Consider the following 20304-nt stretch of genomic DNA (forward strand, 5'->3'; position numbering starts at 1 on the left):
ATTCCTATGAATACATGTATAATGAAAACAAAATACATCTTTAAGTTTGATACTTTCATACTGAATATAAGTATGCTTGATGACTTACACTGGTTCTGCTGGTGGTTCACCGGTTGTGTCTTTCTCAAGTCCTTTCACATTTGGTTTAACCAATACATGTTGTGCTGCATCAAGGTAAAGAAAACAAGTTTGAAATTAGGTGAATGTTCAGAAGGAGTCATCATAATCAATCAGGCCAAGATTGCATTTGTTTATAATTACAAATTGAATTGGAGTATGTAATCTTTGATGTAGACTCTCTATCACTGAGCTACCATGCCTGGTGGGCAGAGGGGAGTAGTGTGATATCAAAGCTACAATCTCCCATTCGTGAGGCAGATGCTCTACCACTCAGACACCAGGCTCAGAAGGGAGTGAAAAGAAGTATACAAATAAGTGTATATCTGCAGTAAAACCTAACTCAATACATTCTTTTCATGCTCAATATGAAAATAATACAGCCAGAACCTGACATGAATAATGTACATGTAAGTATATACATATAATATAAAAATGCATATTATTATTATTAATATTATATATATATATACGAGAATCATGGTTTTCCACGTATTGGCAATAAGACAATCAAAAATGCGAAACAAATGATATTCACGAGTAATGCAAGTTTGCAATGTTGCAATGCCAACAAGTTCTTTTATTCACTTTCCAAATTTTCGGTAGTCATCTACCTTCTTCGGAGAAGATCCGTGAATTGTGACAAGTTTAAATGACAGTTGTTTTTATTAAAGCGTGCGCGATCTAACCGAGACTAGGGTAACTGCTGCTAGGTGCGCAAAATGCTGTTATGAATGTAGAGCGCTTTGGGTAAAAGATCATTAATGACGTAAGTTACGTAATAAAAAAAATAGTATGATTTAAAGGTCAAGTCCACCCCAGGAAAATGCTGACTTGAATAAAAAGAGAAAAATCAAACTAGCATAGTGCTGAAAATTTCATCAAAATCGGATGTAAAATAAGAAAGTTATGACATTTTAAAGTTTCGCTTATTTTTCACAAAACAGTGATATGTACAACTAGGCGAGTCAGTCGATGATGACCATCAATTTCTTCACTATTTCTTTTGTTTTTTATTGTTTGAATTATACAATATTTCATTTTTTTTTTAGATTTGACAATAAGGACCAACTTGACTGAACCATATAGTATTAAACAATGCTAATTCCACATGTTCAGGGAGGAATTGATCGTTGTATCACTTGACAATGAGGAGAAAATTAAAATATTTCATATACTAAATTACAAAAGAAATAGTAAGTGGATGACGTCATAGTCTCCTCATTTGCATACAGACCAGGATGTGCATATAACTCTTTTGTGAAATTAAGCAAAACTTTAAAATGTCATAACTTTCTTATTTTACATCCGATTTTGATGAAATTTTCAGTGTTATGCTTGTTGGATTTTTCTCTTTTTATTCAAATCAACTTTTTGTTGGGGTGGACTTGCCCTTTAAGTTTTGTAACAATAAAAAGATTTCGTAATAATAAAAAATTACGAAATCTTATTATTACGAAATCTTTTTATTGTTACGAAAATTAAATCATACTCTTTTATTAAATATTACGTAACTTTAAGTCATTAAATGATCTTTTACCCAAAGCCAGCTATATACATTCATAACAGCATTTTGCGCACCTAGCAGCAGTTACCCTACATGTAGTCCCGCTGAGATCGCGTACGCTTTAATAAAAACAACTGTCATTTAAACTTGTCACAATTCATGAATCTTCCGGCCCCGAAGAAGGTAGATGACTACCGAAAATTTGGAATGTGAATAAAAGAACTTGTTGGCATTGCAAATTTGCATTACTCGTGAATATCATTTGTTTCGCATTTCTGATTATATATATATATATTACTCACTCATTGATTTCATCATGCTACTATGGAAGTCACCCTGTACCTCCTCAAATAATTCCTGAATGGTTTCTTGCATGTACTTAGACCCTTGAAGATGGGAAGGTACCAAACTTAGGATATTGGTATACCGTTGCTCTTCCATGACTGGGATAGGACCACTCTCCACACATTGCTTCATATATTGGTAATTTTGCTGGAGGAGAGGAAGTACATTGTACATATAAGACAGAAGCTTGATTATTTCTGTATCATTCACGTATTCAATTATATGTTACAAAAAATAAAACTTACAGCCTTATGTCAATAATATACGTACTTAGAAATTACTCACACACAAAAAAACCATATATAGTACATTAAAACAATAATACTGTTTAACATGTTTAAGTAATTGGTAACTTGTAAATTATATCAATCATCATATGATAACTAAGCCCTGAAAACATCAATATAATCACCATTTCTTTCAAACAAACATGAGATGCCAGATGATTTTGCTGATCATGTTTCCCTTATACATATACATACCTTGTTACATGCAAGAGTTATTATTGTCGGCGGTCATCCCAACTGTCGTATCACACATACGACGGTGCAAACCAGGGTTGTAATAAAAAACGTTTTTTATTAAAAAAAAACAAATAAAACGCTTTTTATTGTTTTAAAACGTTTTAAATCGTTTTAAAACGATTTTTTCTCCAACGAACGATGTAATTTTCTGTAAATCAATTAAATTGTACTCTTAATACAGTATGATTTAAGCTCTTGATGTTTTAAATACATTTTTGGAGTAAGTAAGAGATGACTACAATTTTTGTTACTGAATTTCCAACAGAAAAGTTCATATTTTCCCCCAAATAACTAAATCAAGGAAATTGAATGCCGAAAAAGTAAGTTGACATTTCATAAGTTTATTCCTCATACATATGATGTAGTCTCAGGTTTTTTTAGTCTTGTCAATCTAGGGGGTGAGAAGAATTCGCACAATGTAAGAAAATGACATAATCTATAGACTATAGGCTTTCAATGCTTAATTTCATTTACTCAATATGCTTTATTTCATTTGAATCAATTATACAAATTTTAAGTAATAATAATAATAAAAGTCCGCTTTTATATAGCGCTTAATACATCGGAACGACATGTCTAAGCGCTTTAAAGATTTATTACCACAGTCATCGGATTCAATCAGTCATTCCCGCACAAAATGTATGCACATCCTCCACTCCCTGGGTGGTATTCAAGTCAGTCGCCAGTGAGGCGCACACAGTACTGGACAAGCTACAATGACTTTTACATTCTACCGGGTACCCATAAGTGCATGAAATACAAAATTGGGTTTAAATCTGTAATATTAGGCCCTTGAACTGCTTATTTCTTTAATTGAGGAATTGTGATCAAATTGTTTTAAATGTTTTTTTTTACATATTTCTTATCTACAGTTTTGTGGTTATTTTTGTGTTTTTTTAATCGTTTTTTTAATGGAAATTATTGGCAATAATTTTCCAATCATTAACAAAAGGTACAAATATTGATACAGATAAAAATGTTGGCGAAAAATTTGCATTGGCTTTATACATGAAATCACGATATTGAGCAATTGTGGTCTGTCATGCACTTGTATTATCATTGAGCTATTAATGTGTTGATAGCTCCATGGTAATATCATAACCACATATCCATGCATGTATCCAAAAAATAGTCTTGAACAATATGGCGTGGCCCTATTGTGCTTATGGATTTATCATTGAAATTTTTAAGGGGGCCATTAATGCCGAAAATTTCATCAAAATCGGATGTAAAATAAGAAAGTTATGACATTTTAAATTTCGCTTATTTTTCACAAAACATTTATTACAACTCAGTGATGTGCAAATGAGAGAGTTGATAATGTCCCTCACTCACTATTTTTTTTTTTTAACAATACAATATTTCAAGTTTTACAGATTTGATAATAATGACCAACTTGACTGAACCAAAAAATGTTAAAACAATGGTAGTTTGACACATGTTCAGGGAGGAAAAAAAGGTATACTACATTAAATTACTTTTCTTCATCTTTTACGAAGCGCAAAGTTTCACCTACTTTCGTGTGTACCTCAAGGTTACAATGTCAGTTATACAGTCTATTTGCAAAATATTATTATGTTTGTGCAACACTTCCATTTCATTCAAGTACTACTATTACATATTTGAGCTCATTTTAAATAGTGTTTCTTTCCCTGTCTAAAAGTGAGCTTTGTTGAAATGAGAATATTCTTAAATATGGATTGATGTGCACAATTGAACAGGAGGAAAGGAACATGACAAAGCAATGGAGAAAGGGAGAATAAGGGGGGAAAGAGAGAGGAGAAAAAAAGTGGCGTTGAGAAAGAGATTTAGTTAAAAGAAAATAATAAACCAATTAAGAAATAAAAGTATAAAAAATAAATTCATGTAAAATCACATCCATGCATATCTATAACACACAAGTCTATGAGGTGTTTTAAAACGCGTTTTAAAACATGTTTTAAAACATGTTTTAAAACACACCGTTTAAAACGCGCCAACCCTGGTGCAAACCCATTTCAGAGAAAATCGACTTCAAAGTTTACAAGGTACTATAATTTTCAGACTTAGTTCCCCAGCCTTACAACATATTCATTGCTAGAAAAATAAATGGTTGGAAAGACCAAGACAATTGCTTGACATTGATATTTTTACACATAATCAAGGATCAGAAAAAATATTGCAAAAGAGCTACATGTGCATGCTTGTAATTTCGGTTTGAGCGGTTTAGATTTTCCCTGTACAAAAATGCCATAGCTAGGCCTAGGGGATACAACAACCCAGACCGCAATTTCAATGCACAACAGTTTGGCTTACTGCGCATTTGCATATATTAAGTGCGCGCAGCTGTTGTTTGCTTTGCTACAGTATGTTTCCAATGGGATTTGCGCACTTTATCAACAACTTGTAATGGCATCGCTGTGGAAATCCCCTCATATCTCAGAAACTAATATAAATTGCTGGATTTAATTATGAACAGAAGAGGACTGACTTCTTTTATTTTCTGGAAAAATCTCAAAATGATTTTTTTTTTAAATCAAAAACCAAAATTGACTGATACAACGGTTTGAATGAATGCCGACGACTGTACTGTAGGTTATGAAAATACTTACCATGATTTTCTTATTTACGAGATAACTGGATATACTCATTTGATTTGCTAGTTCATTACGATTAACTTGCACGCCGAATAAAAGTACACAATTTTTCCTGCGCGCGCGCAGCATCTCCCTACGCACGCACTATCCCAAGATCATCACGCAAATAGGCGTCCATTTCCTCTCATGAGCCTGAACGCAAGACATGTTGCCACGCAAGGCGAGGGGTCGGTGGGAGGGTTCAAATGAGTATATCTAGTTATCTCGTAAATAACAAAATCATGGTAAGTATTTTCATAATTTACATCAATAACTGGGATATACTCATTTGATTTGCTAGACCAACACGGATTCAACGTGAAGGGAGGCATGTCTAGACTAAGAAAGTGCGTACAAAAATAGGGAGATGAAGACACGAAAGGCCGCTGCCTTAAGGACAGAGGAGGCAAATAAGGCCTCATGTGAAGAAAGGTCCTTAAGAACAAGGAATTAGAAGAGCGCCAAAAAGGCGGTCCTCAAGATGTCGTATACGACGATTCCATAGAAAGAGCCCAAGAAGAATGATACTATGGTATCATGGGCCCTCGGCCTAGTGTCAGAAGGAGAACATCATCACCAACTGACTTGATCGTTTCAACAATCCAGCGTGAAAAGATGTCTCGAGAAGCTGCCGCAAACGGCTCGCGCGACAAAACAACCAACTGCACAGAGTTGGGAATTGTCTGAAGAATGGCAAACAAAGACGAGGGTTAGAAGTCACACCTAATCTAAGCCAATCCCGGCAACGGTCCGGGAGCGATGCATAAGTATGCAAAGCTTTGTACTGTAAATGGTTATATATGAACAGTTACAGGAGGGATCTCGACTGATAGACAGACAAAAGATACCCTGAAAACCGACCCAAGAGGGAGTTAGTCAAGCGTCAAGAACGACCGACAGGTGCCATGACGGACTAAGCCATACAAGCTCAACGTTTGAGAAGAACTTAAGAGGTTGTAAGATTCGGATTGAAAGTATTAATCATCCGTAACAGGAGGGATGATAATTGCCGATGATCAAAAAACGATCCGATTTTGTTGAAAATTTCGAAAGAATCGTGATCGGAAGACTGAAACTTGTACGGTTCAGTAAGTGATCAATCAATCAATCTGAGAAGGCGACAGCAGGACTAATAAAAGCCACGGTCAAGTAACCGGCTTAATAATTTAAGCCAAGCCGCAACCATGCAAACGTAAGGAATGCGAGATATCTCAGAAGCCCCTGCGTGGGAGAAGGCGTCCAGAATTCGATATCTGTCTCAAATGCGTGAGGGCAGAACATCTGCAGAATTCTGATAGAGAGCTGTGGCAGGACGTTTCCAGCGATCCGATAAGGACATGGAACGACAGAGAGTAAGGTTGAAGTAAACCACTCGTAAGGCAGTCAATGTGTCGAGAAAAGCGACTGAGTGCCATCCTGTTAATAAGAAAATGCCACGGACCTGCTGTCTATGTAGAATAGAACAGTCTGGTCAAAGCAGCTCAAACGGGCGTGTCGGAGAAAAACGCGGCACGCATCACGACATAATAAGTGTGATAGACAGCGGATCCCTTTTTTCCCGTACTAAATAAAACACCCGCCCGAGGGTGCAGTGCCCGCGGCGGGAGAGGTGGGCGGTGGTTTGGCTGAAGCCACCATCGCCGAGAGGGCCCGTAAGGCTAGGCTGCGATGGATGTCCGCTGAGCGGAGCAATCCCTAGTCGCAGCAAGCGTACGCCAGAGGTGAGCTGGCGAACCATGTCTCTGTCATGATCTTACGTGTAAACGATGATAAAGAGATGTCGGTCAAGATGTTCTGAACCAACAGACAACGCCAGACATGATACCTCAACAGTTACGTTCCCGACGGAATCGAGTGAGGTAACAACGGCCCTGTCCTATCAAGGTTAGGGACGGAAACTGGCTAAGAGTGTCTAAGTCCTCGCTTGACGAAACAAGCGGAGGAGAAAGGCGACTTGAGGAAAATAATTACCAATATTTCCCTCAGTCTGCGATGAGAACCAGTTGTTTACGAAAACAGCCACAAGGCCTGGTTTCTCTGGTGATCGCAAGGGCAAGCACCGCCGGCGCCGGTTGGAACAGCATGGAACAGTCCGATATCGGTAAGAAAAGGAGTTCCGAGAAGCTGCGGGGGGCGGCAAAAATGACGCCCTAAGCAGCGGGGGATGAGAATCTAAGCTTCTAAAAAGAAGAACTCCAGTGAAGTAAATCACTTTCATGGAGGGACTCATCCAGTCGGCCCGAGAGAAAGCGGGTCGTGGTGATCGTGGTTAGACAGGCATAAGTATGCATACACACACGTATACATTTTATACATAAATGTATATCCACCACGATTACATCATCCTCCGTCACGCAGTGATCATGGTCACATACATAGCATGGAAGGAGGATGAAAGCAGCCTGCGAGGCGACTCAAGTGTGCCGAGTGAAAAAGCTTCTATAAAAGAAGACAACTCGACACACGGGCACGGTAAATGCATCAACCGTAGCCCACTTCACACGAGGAAGCGGCGGAGACGCCCGAAAGCTTGACCCACATAGAGGGCAGTCTATCGGATAGACTGTTTGAGCTCGACCGATGGCCTGGTGGCGGACAGTTTGGTGTGAACTCGCCGACCCGGCACGGTTGGTGCGCCCAGGAAGTAGGCATAGAAATGCCGACAGAAAAAACCTGGGGCTTGAAACAAGCCTGAACGCACGTACACAGCCAACAATCTAAAGAGATATATGGCTGTTTCTTTCCACCGAGATGATGCTTACCCGACCGGGAAAGACTCGGGGAACAAGTTGTGAATGTCAACAGGAGGGGTATCTGGCATATAAATAGCCGATTCCCTCCGGGCGTTCGGTGCGGGTGCTGCCGGCGGGGTCCGGGGGGACGACCGATGATGGCAGCTCGGGCAGGGCTCGCACGAGCCGCCCGAATACGAGACAAATAGGTTACAAAATAACCATAATGCACCGGGTGGTGAAGGCATAGCGATTATTAAGTATAGGAGAACTATTAATCGCCGTTACATTCAGATCCGATATTTATGCTCATAAGCTCGGCAGAGCTACGAGATAGTGAGACATACCGCTGAGCGGTGATGATGCTAATATCGGAGTCGCCCTCACTACAGCGGCGATCGCTGGAGGACGGGTATCTGTACTAACCTTACAAGGAAGAGAAGGAGTTAAAAGTAAAGACAGGGCACCCTTACTTTCGTATAGAAAGTGAGGTTCAGGCCAAAAGCTGACGGTCCTGTCGCCTGGGCGGATGGTCCGCGGGCGTGATAGGTTGCCCTCTCAAAAACAGCCAAACATTCTCATGAGAGAAGGAAGGCATGCGGTATGTTAGAAATTCTTACCTCCAATCTACAGGCCCGCCTAGGGGGTAGAATGGAGAGAGTTACCGCTGAAAGAGCCGTTGCCGTAAGCGATGCTCGGTCAAACTGTGAAGCTTGACGTAGAGGGCGAATTCGGGAGTACCTGCATATTAATGGGGGATACCCATGCAGGTGAACTCGCCGACGGCTTCCCGGAGTGCGGGCTGGCGGGAGAGACTCAATCCGCTCAATGCCCGACACCGGCAATAAGACCGACAGAAAGCAGCCAAGCGGCTGCAGCGTCCAACCAGCGACATACGGGGGCTTGCCGACTTGTTGGGTGAGACCCATACGTCAGCAGCACCTGTGCATATCGTGCAAACACCTGTGCGGGTGAAAGGGCCGACAATTTCAAAGAAAAGGGCCGGTGGCTGGTGCGAGGCTGTTGATAAGCCCGGCCGTCGCGTAGCGGCGGTCTATAATGACGGAGAACACGAGGGTATAAACCCGTAATGCTTGGGACGTGTTGATGCAACCTGTAAGGATGCAACGTCCAGCCGTCGGTCACCGAGAGCTTGCCGACATGTTGGCTTGAAAGCCGTATGTTGGAAGCACCTGCATAGAAACGGGGTCACCGTGTAGGTGAACAGCGTTTCAATAAAAGCCCGGCGTGAGAGGGCAGGTGACTGCTTGAACCGCATGGTGCTTAGCACGGCGGCTGAAGCTGACATGAAGCGTGGGGGAATTTACCCGCACTGCTCGTGGGCGTGTGAAGCAACATGAGAGTTGCGACGCCTGACCCACAATTATCGGGAGTCTGGTGACATAATGGGGGGCGATGCCCGTATGTCGATAACACCTGTGTATTAGCGGGAATTTCCCTTGCAGGTGCGTGAGCCGGCGAATCATGAAATTGCCGGTGACTCTCCGAGGTGTGAGATGGCGAATGTCTACTTGACCTGCCCGGTGCTTGACACGGCGGCTGAAGCTGACATGAAGCGTGGGGGAATTTACCCGCACTGTTCGTGGGCGTGTGAAGCAACATGAGAGTTGCGACGCCTGACCCACAATTATCGGGAGTCTGGTGACATAATGGGGGGCGATGCCCTTATGTCGATAACACCTGTGTATTAGCGGGAATTTCCCTTGCAGGTGCGTGAGCCGGGGAATCATGAAATTGCCGGTGACTCTCCGAGGTGTGAGATGGCGAATGTCTGCTTGACCTGCCCGGTGTTTGACACGGCGGTTTTAGCTGACAGAGAGCATGAGGATAAAAATCTGTGATGCTCGAGGGCGTTCTGTTGTAACATGAAGTTACGACGCCTGGCCATCGGCACAAGAATTAGAAAGAAAGGGTCTGCCCGTGAAGCGGGGTTAGCAACCTAGAATTTCTTCTTCTTCCTCTTCTATGCGGCCCCCGCCGGGCGGCAGAAGAGGGCACAAGAGACAGGGGGGACGTGATATCTCGCATGAGAAAAGTCACCCAAATCTGATCAAGCCGTTTAGGCACATGAACGCTAATTCCACGGTTCCACCTTTAAGGGCACGTGGACGCGATTCCACGGTTCCACCCTGATCAGATAATCGTGAGATTGACGGAGTCGAGCTCATGTGTCTCTAGCGACTAGGGGCTGGTAGCCCTTTGCTAATGCTCCCTGAAGGAGACTGACAAAGCATCGAGCCTAGTCGGTGCCGGGAAAAGAGTCCCATGCTCTTAACCCGGACTTGTTGGACCCGATAGCCGGTGGGTAAAGCAGCCCTGGAGGAGTGAAGTTTTCTATACTAGTACAACACTCCCCAAAATAGGTTCAGGTCCCGTCGAGGGAGCCTTGGCTATCACCTTTCAGGCACGTGGCTGCTGCGCCACGGTTCCACCCTAAAACGCTCGGGCACGTGGGCGCGGTTCCACGGTTCCACCCTCTTGGGCACGTGGACGCAACTCCACGGTTCCACACTCCTTTTTCCAAGGCACGTGGACGCAACTCCACGGTTCCACCCTTTATAGAGCCCATCGCAAAGGGTCTCACTCTCTAGCCCTCATACTCACCGCCGCTGATCACGGGAACAAAATACCTGGTATGTCTGGTTCTCTCCCAGCGGCAGGTTTGGAGTCATCAGGAGATGAGTCAAAAGAGCTCATCTACCTGGTAAGTTCTTAGCCTGAAAGAACAAAAGGAGGGTCGAAAACAGAGAGGGGGCGGAGGGGTGGGTGGGCAAGAAAGGTGACAAAGCAAGATCCTTTTCAGAAAATATTAATAATAAAATTAATAACTTCGGAAAGAACAGGACCGACTTCTTAAACATGAGATCAAACAAAGTTAAGAAGCTGAAGTGAGAAAAAAAAACTAAATTTTTTTTTTATTTTTATTTTTTTATTTTTAAAATCAATTACACGTACACATGACGTTAATTAATTAAAAACAGAAACATCTAAGTCCAAGGACGAAGAGCAGGATCAGCTAAGAAAAAAAAACAAGTTTTTTTTTTTTTTTTTTGACAAGGGTCAAAAGAAATAAGTAAAGGAGCTGATCTGAAAGGAAGAAGTAAAAACTTACTTCCCTTAAACTGGAAAGCCGAAAACTCATTAGCGAAAACTTTTTTAATGGACGCTAATAGATAACAGGGGGCTTCCCTAAAATTTTAAGAGAAATTTTTTTTTAAGACAATAAGTCTATAAAAAAAAATTTCAATACAAAAATAATTATTAAAATTAATTAATAATTAAACAATTAACCAATTGGTTAATTAAACAATTAATTAATTAATTAATTAATCAATCAATCAATTGATCAAACAAGAACAAAAGATTGATTGAGACAATCAACCGACTCACAAAAGAACAAGTTGAAAACAAGTTTGAGAACAAACAAGGACGACGCTCCTACCTGTCCCATAGCCTAAGCTGTGGGGAGGAAATAAAATAAATTCAATTCAAGACGAGGCAAAGGTGCAAGTCAAGAATAATAAAGAATTAAGAAGGATTATAAAGAGAAGGGAGCGTCGTATCAATGCCTGCGGCACGCAGGAGGAGTGCGCGGAGCTATGGGGAAGGGAAGCGGAAGCAACCCGTCTGTGAGAAAACGAAACTGACGGTTCGGAACTCACAAGTTTATTTAAAGAAAAACGTGAATAATAACACGAAAGCTCCATGCAGTAGGATATAAATGAAATCAATCTAAATCCGAAAGGCAAAGGATTGAAATAGGCTGTAAATACATAGATAAATATGTAAACAACGGACACTTTTAAGAAGTAAAGTGGGAGTGTACTTAGCTAACGTCTGATCACGGCGGCAGGCGAAAGTAAAAGAGGAAATGGACGCCTATTTGCGTGATGATCTTGGGATAGTGCGTGCGTAGGGAGATGCTGCGCGCGCGCAGGAAAAATTGTGTACTTTTATTCGGCGTGCAAGTTAATCGTAATGAACTAGCAAATCAAATGAGTATATCCCAGTTATTGATGTAAATAATAATGGTACGACAAAATCATTTCATGAATAGTGCTCTTCAGCCATAGATACATGCATCTTAACATCTCTATAAATCTTTCCTTTCAAAGTCTTCATTTCCTAGCTCCATACATATTTACCTGAACCTAACTAAAAATATCACTGAAGGTGAAAATAGACATGAATATCTTTGTAAAAAATGTAAATCGAGCTACAGGTTTTAAATTTAATCTTACACACAAAATGTACATGAAAATAAAAGCAAACATCAGTTTATGGGTGATACACGCAATAAATTAGAATGCATGTTACAGGTCCATGGATTATTAAGAAATACTTATACAGACACAGCAGATGCATAGTTGATTGTAACCTAATAAACAGGTTAAGGTTAGCTTTTACACAAGATGATACATGACACAGGGTGACGCAGAATAAAAAAATCAAAACAATATAAGAATATATGTTAGAGAGAAACTTAAAGGGAAATGAAACCTTAGGAACAAGTGGGTTTGTGTGGGAAGAGAAAAAATCAAAGAATAAGATCAAAGAAAGTTTTAGAAAAATCAGACCAATAGTGAGAAAGTTATGGGCATTTTAATATTTCGATCACTAATACTATGGAGATCCTCTAATTGGCAATGCGACAGAGATGTGTGATGTCACATGTGAACTTTCCCTTTTGTACATGTAAAATACCCCAAAAATTTATCTTTTTGCTCTTTCTTACGGCGATACAACTCTTTATCTTTGATGTATTCATTGAAAAGCTGTATGCCCTCCCATACAAATAATACTGTATGTGATAAAAGAGGCAGTTTCAGAGCAATATATACAAAAGTCATGGGAAAGTTGTTCACATGTGACATCACACATCTTTGACGCATTGCCAATTGGAGGATCTACATTACAATGATCTAAAGTTCTAAACTTCAAATGTTCATAACTTTCTTAAATTATTTGTCCAATTTTTCTCAAACTTTCATTGATCCGTTTCTTTGATTTTTCTGTTTTCACACAAGCTATCTTGTTCCAAAGGTTTAATTTTCCTTTGAGATTATTGAGCATCCACACACCAGACAATTATACAGATGAACTATGTGGACAGCAACTGGCAGTTTCGCCTGCATTGTGCATTCAATATACATGTAGCAGTAGTGAAACCAACTAAAGATGAATAATATTTCAAAGAGAGAGAGAGAGAGAGAGAAGAAAAACTAGAAATTTGATGTGTCAAAAGGACACAGATGCCCCCGCTTACGCGATCAGAAATTCATTCAATATGATTGAACTTGATATCGTGCAGAAACCAATATGCATATATATAATGAACAAATTTAGACCTTTGACCTAAAGATTTACCCTTTCCAAAATAATCTCTGAAAGAAGATATGACAGTCAGGTAATTTGATGAGACCTGTATTTTAGTGTTATAATGTGGAAACCAACTCGTATATTCAATGAGCTGTGACCTTTGAAATGTGGACTCCGAATTCGAACTCAGCCAGTATTTTGGTGTCATCTACCTACACACCCAAATTCTTTTAAATCCGTTGAATATTTCATAAGTTATCACGCGGAAACCAACTCGCATATTCAATGAGCTGTGACCTTTGACCTGCAGACTCCAAATTCGAACTTAGCGTGTATTTTGGTGTCATCTATCTACACACCCAATTTTTTAAAAAATCTGTTGAATATTTCATAAGTTATCATGCGGAAACCAACTCGCATATCTAATGAGCTGTGACCTTTGACCTGCGGACTCACAATTCGAACTTAGCCTTTTTTTGGTGTCATCTACCTACACACCCAATTTTTAAAAATCTGTTGAATATTTCATATAAAGTTAATATGCGTAAACCAACTCGCAAATTTAATATGCTGTGACCTTTGAAATGCGGACTCTGAATTCGAACTCAGTCTGTATTTTGGTGTCATCTACCTACACACCCAAATTTTTTTAAATCCGTTGAATATTTCATAAGTTATCACGCGGAAACCAACTCACATATTTAATGAGCTGTGACCTTTGACCTGCGGACTCCGAATTCGAACTTAGCCTGTATTTTGGTGTCATCTACCTACACACCCAATTTTTAAAAAATCTGATGAATATTTCATAAGTTATCATGCGGAAACCAACTCGCATATCTATGAGCTGTGACCTTTGACCTGCGGACTCGGAATTCGAACTAAGCCTGTATTTTGGTGTCATCTACCTACACACCCAATTTTTTAAAAATCTGTTGAATATATCATAAGTTATGAATGCGGAAACCAACTCGCATATTTAATGAGCTGTGACCTTTGACCTGCGGACTCCGAATTAAAACTTTGCTCGTATTTTGGTGTCATCTACCTACACACCCAAATTTTTTTTAATCTGTTGAATATTTCATAAGTTATGCGGAAACCAACTCACATATTAAATGAGCTTTGACCTTTGACCTGCGGACTCTGAATTTGAACTTAGCATGTATTTTGGTGTCATCTACTTACCCCAAATTTTTAAAATCCATTAAATATTTTTCGAGTTATTGCGCGGAAACCAAGTGGGGGGGGGGGACGGACGGACAGAGGCAACGCTTTATTCCCCCTCCGGACTTCGTCTGCGGCCGGGGGCATAAAAAACACATTCATTTATTGACAACAAATCCTAAGCTTGTTGACCTCAAATAACAATCAACCATGACTTTGGAAATTTATATTTATTTCATAACATATTATAGTACAAGCTTCAAGGAATAAGGAAATGAATGGGTATAATAACTTGCATGTATTTATATTATGAAAAGATTATAGAGTACATCAATTTTCATCTAAGTTTTGACCTGAAAATGACCTGAAAATATTCCCCCCCCCAAAAAAAACAGAAAAAAACATACATGTTAATGATACTGGACTATCCTTATATAAGCTATGGAACGTGAAACCATATTTGATGGCTTTGTTTAATTGAGGATTTTTTTTCATTACAAAACCCCGAGGTTCATTGACCTCAAATGATCTTTGATCTTAACTTGGAAATATGTTCTGTGATATCAAATCATCGTCTCACAAAAGTTTCACTTAATTTTATGATTTTTTAAATACAATGATATACCTGTAAATATCAGTTCTTATCTAAACTAATTGATTTAAATGATCATTGACCCAGTGAACAAAGCTGATACTCGACAGCTATTAAATCCAAGTTTTATGACTTCACAACTACCTGATAGATTAACATCTTATTAAAGGGGAATCCAGCCTTTGCCATAAAATGTTGTGTTGGGAAGGAGAAAAATAAATTAAACAGAATGGCGAAAGTTTGAAAGAAATCGGACAAGGAATAAGAAAGTTATAGCTGCTTTGAAATTGATACCCCTTTCATAAACCCAATAAAACCTATCCTCCAATTAGCCGCCTAAGAGTAATGCGGATAATTCAATAAAAATTGCGTTCACAAACTCCGAAAATTATCCGCATTATTTTCACGAGCGCCCGTCCTGAAAAAGGCGGATAATCGTCATGACAACTGGACACCCCCCCTCCGATGCGGTTGTGTTGGAAAAGGGTGACCTTGTGACCGCACCATGGCAATTATCCGCATTATTTGGAAATACGTTCATAAACTCAAAATCTTGTCCCGATGCCGCTATTTTGTGGATAATAGCAGCATCAGAATAATGCGGATAACTCTTGTCCTCCTCTGATTTTACGACCAAATTATGCTGCTATTAGCCGCATAATTGGGTTTTATTGGGTTTATGAAAGGGGTATGAGATCACTAATAGTATGTAGATTTCAAATTGGCAACTGGGTAAGTAAATTATGACAAGGGGCAAGGACAACTTTCCCATAGGCCATGTACTTTATTATCAGGGATTTGTGGTTTTCTCCTTTAATAGTACCCATTCCCCTGGGGCAGTAATCTAAATATAATCCAGGTAGTATATTGTTTTATGTCCTCATGAAAGAAAAATATAATTTGAAATAAAACTTTTTGGGAAAATGACATTTTAGCCACAATATGTATTGGAGTACATGGAAGAGTAGTCCTTGCCTTACATCACTGTGACATTCCATATGCGGCCAATTTGAAGTCTCCATGGGTATAGTGATTACCAATATTTACAACTTAAAAAAATCATAACTTTCTTGTTGTTTGTCCATTATTGTTCAAACTTTAACCTATAAACTTGTCTGATTTTTCTTTTTCTTATAAAACAAGTTTTTATTTGGGTTGGATTCCCCTTTTATTGGTTAAGTTGATACCAATCCCCCCCCCCCAAACAGGGAAAATTACACTGGGCCTTAGGGGCTAATTGCACCTAAAATGCTCAGAAGATCCCTGGAAATTAAATATCAACCCTGGAAAATCAGCATTCACTAGCTGCAGTGTTAAAGATTACCCAATATAGCAGATTCAGGCAGTAGGTTGTGAAAAGTAGCCCTCTAAGTAAAGACTTAATTTTTTGCCCACCCCTAAATGACCTTTGACCTTTGCCTAGTGATCTAAAATTATATTCATCCCCCGGGGGGGCCACTTACATTGACAAGTGGATACCAAGCGCGACCAAAAAAACACGTAAAAAGGATGTCTTTTTCAAGATAGGGCACGTTACGTACGTAACGTGATAAGGGTGTCAAAAACACAAAAATATTGAAACAAGTGGAATGCCTCTGGCCGTCTCACCTGCATCACGCGATTCAATATAGCAGCAGTGCTGATTTTGAAAACTACTATAACTCGCACAAGATGTTCAGTGATACTTGTTTACTCTTATTTCCACGTTTTATGAACTAGACCAATACACTTATAGAGATATGATGGCAATTCAACAAATACCCCCAACGTGGCCAAAGTTCTTTGACCTTACATGACCTTTGACCTTGATCATGTGACCTGAAACTCGCACAGGATGTTCAGTGATACTTGATTACTATTATGTCCAAGTTTTATGAACTAGACCAACACACTTTCAAATTTATGGCTGTAATTCAACAAATACCCCAATTTGGCCAAAGTTCATTGACCCTAAATGACCTTTGACCTTGATCATGTGACCTGAAACTCGCACAGGATGTTCAGTAATACTTGATTACTATTATGTCCAAGTTTCATGAATCAGATCCATAAACTTTCAAAGTTATGATGGTAATTCAACAGATACCCCCAATTCGGCCAAAGTTCATTGACCCTAAATGACCTTTGACCTTGGTCATGTGACATGAAACTCAGGCAGGATGTTCAGTAATACTTGATTAACCTTATGGCCTAGTTTCATGAACTAGGTCCATATACTTTCTAAGTTATGCTGTCATTTCAAAAACTTAACCTCAGGTTAAGATTTGGTGTTGACGCCGCCGCCGCCGTCGGAAAAGCGGCGCCTATAGTCTCACTCTGCTATGCACGTGAGACAAAAAGGGTATCTATTTCGCTCGGAAAAATATATGTGTTTAGGGTCAAATATGCGGGGATGATAAAATAAAATCAAAATGTTTTATAAAGGATGTCCTTTTTGCCCCAACACTACGTGTTTAGAGTCCGATTTGCGCGAGGTGTGGAAGGTGCGGGGCCGTACTAAACCATAATAGTAGTGTGCACTGGCGTAAATCCGTGTTGATGGGTGGGGGGGATGACTGAAATATTTTGGCATTTTTTTGCAATCATGTTTTTAGATATGCAAGGAATTGTCATTGATATGTCCACAGTGGCGACCGTGGGTCACGGCATGGGGGGGGGGGGGCACCAGCAAAATTTTTTAATGACTGAGTGAGTGACCTAATAGAGACATTTTAAGGACAATGTCATTAAACGGATATGTATCTCACTGATCAAATAATGCGAGCGCGAAGCGCGAGCTGAATTTTTTTTATATTCACACCTAAAAAGGGACATTATAATCAAATTTGTGTAATCATGATAGGTACCTGTCTCGCTTAACAATGCGAGCGCGAAGCGCGAGCTGAAAATTTTTGATATTCAGATCAGAAGAAGGAACATTTTAAGGACTGATTTTAGGAATTCATGAAGAGCAGACATATCTCACGAATCCACTAATGCGAACGTAATCACGGACAGGAAATGTTTCATATATACGAAGACCTTAACATGGGGCAATCACTTTTGAGTCATGAAAAAGAAGCATATGTCACTAAATAAAACAATGATAACTCAAGTGCTGGGCAATATATTTGGTTTATATTGACTTGAAAACGGGATTTTTTAGTACAACAGGATTATATATCTCGTTAAACAGACAATGCGAGCACCAGGAACAATGAAGACGTAGGCCCTGGGCACATTATGTTTCATAAAGTTATGATAAAAATGTTTCTTATGTAATGTAACTTAACATATAGTTATAATATAATATAACATTCTAATGAATAATATTTTCTTCTTTCCCACTACGTTTCTCTTCCTTTCTCCCTCTTTTCTCCTTTTCCCCCTTTCCCCGTTTTTTTTTGGTCAGCCGATGGGGGGGGGGGATGTGCCCCCCATGTCCCCCGTAGTTACGCAACTGTATGTCCATATGGCAAATACCCCTCCAATATTATTATCTTTTTTACCCCATGATGGTTTAATGGTTTTATTAGAGATTACATTCAACAAATTTTTGACATTCCATCTTAATCCCTTCCCAAAGACCCCAACATTGATGAATTGGAAGAAACGGGGGTTTCTCTTCAATGTTATAATAAGGACATAAGTATTTCGTTTGGAAATGGTGAACTGGCTCTTTATTTGCATTTTATGATTCAATAATATTATTTTATTTGTTAACCAGTCAGTCCGCAAGCCCTGAAAAAGTAGCTTCTTTTATCCAAGTGATATTCATGACAAGAGGGTTTTTGCATAGTTAATGATTTTAATATTTTAATTCGGCCATTGCTGCTCTAAATATTGACCAAATTTCATGTTTTTGGTATCTTTGTAAAGAAGAAGAATCATTCTTTTAGGTCATGTGTTTGGATTTTTAAAAGAATGTTGTAATATAGGAAAAACTTTTGATCTAAAACATGAAACAAAATATTTTTTTTCATGCAACAAAAGTTGTTGTTTTCACACTTAATTTCTGTTTAGGCACAAATGATTTTTAAATCATGATAAAGCTGAAGATCTAAGCTTTAATATGATATAATTTTTATAAGAAGATGTGTTTTAGATGGGTCAGCAGCCAGCTTTTCATAGGACAAGTACATTTTGCAGCTCAAAAACAAGAATGCTGCGCTCTGATTGGTCATAGACCACACACCCACGCAAATTCCAATGTTCCCCACACTGGGCCTCTGCAAGGTCACACTCACCATGTGGTAATCTCTTCAAATTACCCGCGCCTGTTTGTTTTGAAAACAGTATTCAGCCAATCAGAACTCTGGATTTTATGTCACTCAGAAATTTCAGAAATCTCGTCTTACATCTTGATGGAAATAACTGGCTGCTGACCCATCTAAAAGATGCCACATATCAAGAGTGACATTGAAAGTATAGAGTTTGAGCTTTCTGATGATATAAATAATGTTGGTGCCTAAAACACAAAATGTTGCACAATTTGCAAGTGAAAACAGAGGAAGAAAATTCTGTTTGATGCATCTTTTCAGGTAAAAAATTCACTTATTTATCAAAATATTTCATTCAAAAGCAATGACCAATATAAAAGGGTAACATTTACTCTTGCCCATGGTACAAAAATAATCAATATTACTCAAGGAGAAAGTGGTTAAATTCTTTGAGATAGAAAGTCTCACAATTCACGAGATTTTGCAGGGACATGAATTCAGCCACGAGAGGACTTGGATAAATCTTGCTCATTTGCTCATTAACACAGGGGCTTGCGGACTGACTGTTAACCACTTGACTGCGTAGCACGTAATATTACGTGCTGGGCGAGCGTACGATTTGTGCGAGGCCTATCTTCTGTTTGAGGCGTCAGCACCGCGCTGTTAAAGCCCCTACAATGAAAACAGCGTGTGTATATCAAATTTCTGACTATGGACACCAGATGGCGCCATTCCAAAAAAGTTATCGAAACTTTTGCAGTGATTTATAAATGTTTGTATTCACTCTGCCATAGTGAAAGTGTACGACGCTCAGTTCAAAATGGCGACTCGCAGTGGAGAAGTGAATCAGAAGGATTTTGAAGAAACTTTTGACAATAGGAGTGATAAATTTAGTGAAAGATCTGGGTCAGAAGGGGAGGATGATTTTATCAATGGATGTTGGAAATAGTGATGAGGAAAGTGATGTGACTATTTAGAATTTTTTCCCCAAAGTTGCTGTCGGTTGTAGTCCCAAATAGATCTAACTTATTGTTAGTCCCATTCAGTAGCACCAGGGGGGTCAGTGCGCATTACAGCCTATAGCAGTCAAGTGGTTAAGTTGTATTTTTGGAAGAATTTTCACCAATAAAACAATTATTTCTTGTGATTTTTTTTTCATTTCTTTC

General features: G+C 39.3%; 1 protein-coding gene across 1 annotated transcript in view; it reads right to left on the reverse strand.

The window, feature by feature from the left end:
• LOC129256715 (dynein axonemal heavy chain 12-like) overlaps nt 1-4245 on the reverse strand; it is a 67821-nt gene extending 63576 nt beyond the window's left edge. Inside the window, exons 1-2 of the mRNA XM_054894878.2 lie at nt 1927-4245; nt 89-164 (exon numbers count right to left, since the gene is read on the reverse strand). Of these exons, the coding sequence (XP_054750853.1) occupies nt 89-164; nt 1927-2143 (293 nt within the window). The 5' untranslated portion in view covers nt 2144-4245. The remainder of the gene's footprint in view (nt 1-88; nt 165-1926) is intronic.
• Nucleotides 4246-20304: the final 16059 nt, after the last annotated feature.

The sequence above is a fragment of the Lytechinus pictus genome, chromosome 3 (genome assembly GCF_037042905.1).
Source record: "Lytechinus pictus isolate F3 Inbred chromosome 3, Lp3.0, whole genome shotgun sequence".
In the NCBI taxonomy this organism is placed as follows: Eukaryota; Metazoa; Echinodermata; class Echinoidea; order Temnopleuroida; family Toxopneustidae; genus Lytechinus; species Lytechinus pictus.